Source organism: Nuphar pumila, chromosome 15 (genome assembly GCF_984573655.1).
Source record: "Nuphar pumila chromosome 15, dmNupPumi1.hap1.1, whole genome shotgun sequence".
NCBI lineage: Eukaryota > Viridiplantae > Streptophyta > Magnoliopsida > Nymphaeales > Nymphaeaceae > Nuphar > Nuphar pumila.
Window position 1 is genome coordinate 4,118,629 of NC_143263.1, and position 8,535 is coordinate 4,127,163.

The 8,535-nt window shown below is 42.9% G+C and overlaps 1 protein-coding gene across 1 annotated transcript; it reads left to right on the forward strand.

Moving 5' to 3' along the window:
- The first annotated feature begins 1,823 nt into the window (after nt 1-1,823).
- On the forward strand, nt 1,824-8,310 carry LOC149814186 (p-coumarate 3-hydroxylase-like). The gene is made up of 3 exons (XM_089990175.1): nt 1,824-2,343; nt 5,776-6,167; nt 7,522-8,310. The coding sequence occupies exons 1-3, from the start codon at nt 1,848-1,850 to the stop codon at nt 8,164-8,166; spliced, it is 1,533 nt and encodes a 510-aa protein (XP_089846301.1). The 5' UTR covers nt 1,824-1,847; the 3' UTR covers nt 8,167-8,310.
- Nucleotides 8,311-8,535: the final 225 nt, after the last annotated feature.

Sequence of the window (8,535 nt, forward strand, 5' to 3'; positions counted from 1 at the left end):
AAACGGATCTGATACGGGCTGGATCATGCTAGATCTAAATCCAAGATGAAAACAATATATCTGAATTCAGGTTTGATTTCAAATCATATCCGATGCGGTAGGATTGAATTTGGATCATAATATATGTAGTAATACTGCGTCATGTAAAAGAACACTAATAAAAACTCTTTACATATAAAAAGTATAATGAAACCAGATTTTGACCTGAATCAGAATTCTATATGACTTAGATCCAACGTAAAACACTGATCCTAGTTCGATGTAAATCCTAATTCAATAGGAATGCACATTTGGATCTTACTTTAAGAATCCAAAATCGAAAATAGCATGTGGATTCGGATCAGATACCTAAATGTATCCTATCAGTTTGCACCCTTACTCCCATGTCTTACAAAAAAATAAACTCTAGAATTTCTTCATCGCCATGTTTATGATGCTGAACACCAACCTTACTGAAGCATGATTTTGATGTTTAGTTTCCAAAAACATGGTGTGAACCCCAACCTTGCTGAAGCATGATTTTGATGTTTGATACCAACTTCAGCTCACCCTTTTTTTTGTGCTAATGCCTAGCATCTTGCTCAGTTGTAATACTGCACTAATTGATCAATGAATATAAAAGGTCCAAACCCTTTCTAGGAAAATTTTCCATAAGAATTTTTTTTTAAGGAAAAGCTTGGTCAAACTCATTTATTGTTTGGTCAACTCAGTAATTGACTTAAAAGTTAGGTTACTTTTTTAGCATATTTCAACAAATCTAAAATAAAAAATTAACAAAAAATATAGAAGAAAAGAAGGAAAGATGGGAAACCAGGGGCTACGGCCAGCAAAGCCCATGTATTTCGTGCACCAACCTTCTCCACTCTTCTTGCTTCGCTGCTCTTGGAAAAGCAAAATGACATTAAAAGCCTCAGGAGTCACAAAATATTACAATGATGCCATTTTGATTCATTTTATGGGTATTTACATCAGAAATCCAAGTTTAAAAAAAAATATGTTTGGAATAACTCTGATATCTACCAACGGGGTGTTCCGCATGGTTGGTAGGACCTGTCGGTGCAAGTTTCCTTGTGGTGGGACGTTGCAGGTTCAAAACCCAGTGGTACGTTGAATATATTATAACTGGTGGAGTCTGCTTAACCCCAACTTGCCTTTTATAAAAAAAAAAACTGCCATGTCTATCCAATTTTACTGATATCTCAAGTTTGAATCACAGAGATTCTTGGATTTGAACCTTGTGGCTTCCATGACCTATCTTGATTTTCAAGGAGTAATCTCATATCTGCATTTATTTTGTCTTCGTTTTATAAAATTTAAAAAGCATATAACCCATATATGTTTTCTTTTGCCAATTTTATGTTTTTTTGGTCCTTTTTAATGCAAAACATTTTTTTCAAGTATTGTCCTCAAAAAAATCCAAGGCCACGAACAATGTTGCACCTCTCATCCCATCCCATAATAGGATGTCCAAACCAAAGCGGTGGTTCTCTCTATTATTACAAAAAGAAAAAAGAAATTCTTAGTCATTTTATTCATACCCTGATGAATTTTTACTGTTTAAAATATGGCGAAATATGGTTATACCCAGAGATGAACTGAATTTTTTCCATTTAATTCTCAGCTTGGGCCCTCCAAAACCCACAATTATGAGGTGCCTTGAAAAGTCAAGGGCAGGTACCATACCAACTTATGCCCTTGATCTACCCATGTCCATTTTTATAATTTTGGTTTATATCCAAAGAAGGCTAAATCTCAAATCTTGCCTACTTCTCTCCCAACCTTCCTTGTATATATAACATCATACCCATCATCTCTCCCCCCACAACTCTCTCTCTCTCTCTCCAAACATGGATCTGCCCCTCCCACTCTCTTATCTTTCCCTTGTTGTTCTCCTCTCTATCATAGCTGTGAATTTCCTCCGAGGGCTGAGATACAGGCTCCCACCCGGACCCAGGCCATGGCCAGTAGTAGGCAACCTTTACAAGATCAAGCCGGTGAGGTTCAGGTGCTTTGCCGACTGGTCTCGGACCTATGGCCCGATCATGTCGGTCTGGTTCGGGTCGACGCTCAACGTGGTCGTGTCGAGCTCCGAACTCGCAAAAGAGGTGCTCAAGGACAATGACCAGCAACTTGCCAATAGGCACAGGACCAGGGCCGCAGCTAGGTTTAGCAGGGAGGGCAAGGACCTCATATGGGCTGACTATGGACCTCATTATGTTAAGGTGAGGAAGGTGTGCACCTTAGAATTGTTCTCCCTCAAGAGGCTTGAGGCCCTTAGACCAATAAGGGAGGATGAAGTGACTGCCATGATTGAGTCCATCTACAAAGATTGCACCAATCCAGGTACTATTTCCTATTCTTCCAAAATTTGCCTATCTTTTTCTGTTGATGGGCCAAAAATTTGCCTAAAAAGTACTGTCAGTTACTTAATGTCACGAAGCTGAAGGAACAACACGAGTTCGAAACCCACGAGGAGTGTCCCTTTACGGCAAGGGCGAAGCTAGATGTATTTCTCTAAAAGCAGACAGTAGGTCTCGATGATTTTACCAAATGGAAGCCTACCAATATGCAGTCGGCTATAAGGAGGGGCTTTTCCATTGACTTGGCCAAACAAAACAGAGAAGCCAAGCAACGTTATGTATGTAGGGCTGTCAATGGGTCGGGTACTAAACCCTTTCCGATTAACGATTTGTTGGGTTTGGGTGCACTCTAAAATAGAATCTCCTAACATATCTAACTTAAAAGGTGTCTAAAACATATATTTGCACTTAAAAATACATATATAATACTCGGGTAAGCCGGACCTAGTCAAATAGCTAGCCAATACTTTGTCCCAAACTTGTGCGTTTGTTGGGTCGGCCATGGGTCTGCAATTTTCATTTCCATATCCGTATGCACTTGTGAGGGGCATTATAGACATTTACTTGGTGATGGCTTATCCTTCCACCTTCCATGTGAGAGAAGCTCATCTACCCACCAACCTTAGAGTCATTTTTCATTTGATTAAGACCCTTGCTTTCTCGTGCACCAATTGCATAATTGATAATAATATATGTAGGTATGGTATCGACTCTCACCGAGCATGCCAGGGATGGCAGTGGACCGGGGCAGGGGCGTGTTCAAGGTTTCCACCCTCGCCCCATCTCAAAATACTGTCCTTGCACTTGTTTTGAATTTAACCTCCATCTCCATTTCATATCCTTCATTCCCAGTCCAAATGGGGCCTTCTCCTCCGTCCACTGCCATCCCTAAAGAAGAATTGGCGGTGGGGAGGGGCGAGGCGGGGCAAGGCAGGGATCCAGATGGGGACAGGCCGAGGAGGGAGAAAGGATCCAAACCCCAGTCCAAACGGAACGAGGTGGGATGGGGCTTTGTTTCCCTCATGTCCACTACCATCCCTAGTGCCTTTAACTGGTGGTCTCTATAAGGGTTTGGGTGTTTGGGGGGCGGTCCATTAAGTGACCCGGTTCTCGGTGAGGATTACTCGTTAAAAAAAAGTAAGTATGGTTGGTGGGATGCTCAAAAGAATTACATATCTAAATGAATTTTACTCATGTCTTGGATGTTTTTGACATCACTTGTTTCTCATGTTCGACCCAGCTCGGAAAGGATAGAGTCAAGAGCCTAGTCAACTTGGGACATGGGTTTCTTTGTCTGACTTTGCAAATCGGGCACAAAGTGTTGACCTGGCTTAGGTCATGGACTATGGCCTTGACCACTTTAGTGGGCTTGGCATTACATTGTTGGCATGGACCAGGTTATAGTGGTCTCAATGTAAAATTGAATGGAGCTAAGCCAAGTCCAAGTTGGGCACCAACTCCACTGGGTCACTAGTAGGGATGCAAACGAGTCAGATCTAGGATAAATGTTTTGAAAGCTGTTATGGATTGGACCAGATCCAACTCTCCCATATCTTTAACCTATGTCACATGGGGAAAGGCTGCCATTTGATGAAGTTTTCAATATGATTAGTATATAAGGAGACACGAAATGGGGACAGCCAAAATGGGGTATCCATGTGATATAATATTTAGTTGTTCCGGATTTGACCCGTTTGCATCCCTTGTCACTAAGAAAAACTCCATTGATTGAGGAAAACACAGTGTTTGGATGAACCCAATTATACACAAAACTAGGATAAAAGTCGGGGAATTGAAATGTGGAAGGATGTAAGGCAGTTTCCAAGTCCACTTTTAATCGTGTGCATATCCAAGCACTAACGAATGTACCAAAGATGAGGAATTGGTGTCATCATTTCCTAAACAATGTGAATTGGTGGGTTTGGTAGGTTGGACCAGATAAGGTTTTGGACTTTTATTGGTGTGGCGTTGTTGTCAAGGGTAGCTCAAAAAAAAAAAATCTGATACTGATCATATTTTAATGCAATCATTGCAGCAAGTGATCATATTTTAATGCAATTTGAATGAATGAAGTCCGAAAGTTACCATATTGCCCTTTTTCTGATGGATTTGGTTTGGATGCTTGCAGTAATGAATCTAGCATAATCTGATACTGTGGTTGTGGTATCACTCGACCGGATCTGGAGTCGAGTGTGCATGAACAGAGCAATTACTGAATCCAGATCCAAGTGGCTATATTTGCTAATAGGATACTTTTTTACATGTATTCGTCCTCGGATGTTAACTGGATTCGGATTAGGGATGTCAGCGGGTCCGATGCAACCAGACACCTGATCCGAATCCAAGTCTGTTAGGCCCCGATTTGGTAGCCAAAACTGGATCCAATTTATAATCAGATCGGGATTTCATATTAAGTTTTGCATTCAAACCCGACTCCGACTAAAAACCCAACCCAATTAAGCGTAAATACCAGGTTTTAAGCCAGTCAGATCCAGGTGTTTTATTTGTTCCGTCTTAATCTGATTAGGCCAAAACCTGATTAATTCGGACTTGGTAATGCCTAAATTTGACCCGAATCTAGCCTGTTTATATCCCTAATCCCGATGCAAAACTTTTTGAAACCGAATCTATGACTGGTTTAGTTAATCAAATCGGGAATAGTTTTCCGGATCCGACTAAACTGTCATCAGTAGGTCTGATATCGGAACCAAACCCGACCCACTGACATCATAGATATCCATCTTAGATGGATGTGGCCTGTGGCTGTGTCTGAATAAAGCCGGTCCTCAAGAGGGAGGTTCAGGTGCAATGTACCTACACATTTTTGTGTGTTGCTGTACCTGATTGTTTGGACTCACAGCTGACAGGCTATATCTCACAGTCACAGATGGAGGGTGATCAGGTGCAACTAGGGCTGGTAAACGAGAGCCTAGCCTAGCCTGTTTAGGCTCGGCCATTGGCAAACAGGACAGGATGCACTGTCCTGCCCTGTTCACGCACCTCAAAAATTGATTTTTTTTTGTCCGAGAGTGTTCTGTGGGGTCATGGAAGACATCAAACAACCTTCCGCACAATGCACCAACTTAGCCTAGCGGATGCACATGGGGCCCACTCTTGGTGTATCCCGCAGATGTGCACGGACGGCGAATCAAACGCCCCCACCAAACATGCTGAGCTTGATCTTGAGCCAAACTTGAATCAGATGAGCCGAGCCAGGAGCTGGTTTGAGTAAAAAAAAAAATTTATGTAAAAGTTGGTATTTCTGATAACAGATTTTGGGCTTCAAACGTCTCTCTTACATGCCATGTACTTTAACCAAATGTACAAAACCATTTATTTTTAGCAATTATTGCATTTAAATTTTATAACATTAATTTGATCTCGTTCTAACGGAAGGCAACCATGGAATGGGCAGAGACTAAGAGGCTGGTGGTGAGGAACCACTTGGCGTCGGTGGCGTTCAACAACACGACGAGGCTGGTATTCGGGAAAAGGTTCGTGAGCGACGAGGGCAATATGGAGCCGCAGGGCGTGGAGTTCAAGGAGATCGTGGGCAACGGGCTGAAGCTCGGCGCGTCGCTGCCGCTGGGCGAGTTCGTGACGTGGCTGCGGTGGATGTTCCCGCTGGAGGAGGAAGCCATCGCCAAGCACGGCGCCCGGCGCGACCGGCTCACCCGCGCCATCATGGAGGAGCACACCCTCGCCCGCGCCATGACCGGCGGTGCCAAGCAACATTTCGTTGACGCCCTCCTCACCTTGCAGAACCAGTACGACCTCAGTGAGGACACCATCATCGGCCTCCTCTGGGTGAGCCTTAGTTCTCCCCCACTCTTTACTTTTGACTTCGGTCCTACGTCACAATGGCATGCCTTCTTCTTTTTTAATGACGTGCTATTGTGACACGTTTATGACACGATCGGACATGCTAACACTGAGATAGTGGCACGTGCACGCAATTTTTAATATTATTTTTTAATATTTTACGGTTTTATTTCAATAAAAAAATGTGATTTTAACATTAAAATATAAAAAAAATAGTTTTTTATTGATTAGAAGATTGCAAGAATATTTGTGTCCTCATGTCCTGTTCTCCAAAAAAGTTTCAGAACTTGCTAGTCGAACAGGCATCACGTGTCTTTGTGAATTAGCTTCAGATTGATAAGCTACATGGTTTTGAACTCGATCCAACCCATAATATCGGGGCTGGATAACCATATCTGTATCCGAGTTTGTAACATACGTACAAATGTTGGGTTTAATCAGACCTGGGTCGGAAATAGATGGATAAATAGGTATGGATCGAGCTCTAATCCACCAGTTTTTATCTATTTCTCATGGTTTCGAACTTGTTCTGACCTATGCATATTGTCGGACGACCGGCATGACCGTTTCATAATCCGGGTTGGATTAGGAACAAATGGCGTTGGGTTTAATCTGACCTGGGTTGGAAACAGATAGATGAGTAGGTTCAGATCCAGTTGAATCCAAGTCTATTCGACCCGTTTTATCCATTTCTCATGTAAACTAAAATATTTGACCCATTTCTTCGGGTCCAGTAACAGAAGAGTTTGGATCGTATCCAGATCCAGAATTCTATCATGTGTTTTAATTTGGATTCAGATTTAAAATCCAATCCACTCACTGAAAGTTGGATCTGGTGTCGGGTCAACATTGATCCAACCCATATCTGACCCATTTCCTACAGGTCGGAGCCTGGGAATCCATAACTCCAACATCTTATATGTCCCGTTTACTTATATTGGTTTTGTGAAACAAGATTAGGAGCATAGTCACAAATTTTGTTCTTGGCAAAATCTCGCAATAATTTAACAAATATGGTATTTTTCTTCAAAATTATTGGGAAAATATTAGTATAAACAAAAACTATAACTATAAATAATAATAGAAAAACTTGCAAAATTTTCCTTGTAATTACATGTTAATATATTGCGTTAAAAACGTGATATTTTCGAGATAGGCAATTTTTTAAATCACGTAGAAAACAAGCAGTAATGAAACATTGCATTAAAATCGTGATATTTTCAAAATATGGTGATATTTGTTGCTATGATTTGGAGCTGGGTCTCAATCAAGGGGACATGGGTTCAGATCCAAGCAGGTTTTAAAAAGAGTCATGGGACTAACTCAGGGTCCAATGCAGGACATGATCACTGCTGGAATGGATACGACAGTGATATCCACAGAGTGGGCCATGTCTGAGATCATAAGACACCCCAGGGTCCAAGAGAAAATCCAAGAGGAGCTAGACCGGGTCGTCGGGCGGGACCGGATCATGTCAGAAACGGACTTCCCGAACCTCCCCTACCTACAATGTGTGGTCAAAGAGGCTCTGCGCATGCACCCACCAACGCCGTTGATGCTGCCACACAAGGCCAACACCAACGTGAAGATCGGTGGCTATGACATCCCGAAGGACTCGATCGTGCACGTTAACGTGTGGGCGGTTGCCCGGGACCCGGCGGTCTGGAAGCAGCCCGACGAGTTCTGGCCGGAGAGGTTCATCGAGGAGGACATCGACGTCAAGGGCCACGACTTCCGGCTCCTGCCGTTTGGTGCTGGCCGGCGGGTCTGTCCAGGCGCACAGCTGGGTCTCAACCTGGTGCAGTCAATGCTTGGGCACTTGCTGCACCACTTCAAGTGGACCCCACAGGAGGGTGTGGGCCCGGAGGAGATTGACCTGTCTGAGAACCCGGGTATGGTCACGTTCATGACCAACCCCTTGCAAGCAAGGGCCACACCAAGGCTAGCTTCTAGCTTGTACGGACGTGTGCCAATGGAGATATGATCAGTCTCCTCATGACCTCGGGTCCCTTCTATGCGTATGGTTTGGGGCCTTGGTCTGTTTACTTTAGTATCAAAATGCAGTAGTTGGTGTTTGGATTTTGAATATAAACAGTTGAGGTAATTATTATAAGGAAAATTCTATCAACGGCCATAAAACAAACAAATATAAAAATATGACAAATAAAAAAGTAATTGAACATCTTGCCATAAGTAGCCGGTACGAACACACAACTTTTATAACAGAAAATTAGAATAGGCCTTGCCTCGACCAACGCCATTGTTTGAAGATCTTCGCCCAACCTTCACCACAGTGGTTGAGCTTTGTTGCCACCTTCTCCACCAACAACCCCATGTGGCCCCCACCCCCTCA

Coding starts and splice junctions, on each gene's coding strand:
- LOC149814186 (XM_089990175.1), top strand. CDS start 1,848: ATGGATCTGCCCCTCCCACTCTCTTATCTTTCCCTTGTTGTTCTCCTC. Junction 2,344..5,775: donor CAAAGATTGCACCAATCCAG/GTACTATTTCCT, acceptor TGGAATGGGCAG/AGACTAAGAGGCTGGTGGTG. Junction 6,168..7,521: donor CCATCATCGGCCTCCTCTGG/GTGAGCCTTAGT, acceptor GGTCCAATGCAG/GACATGATCACTGCTGGAAT.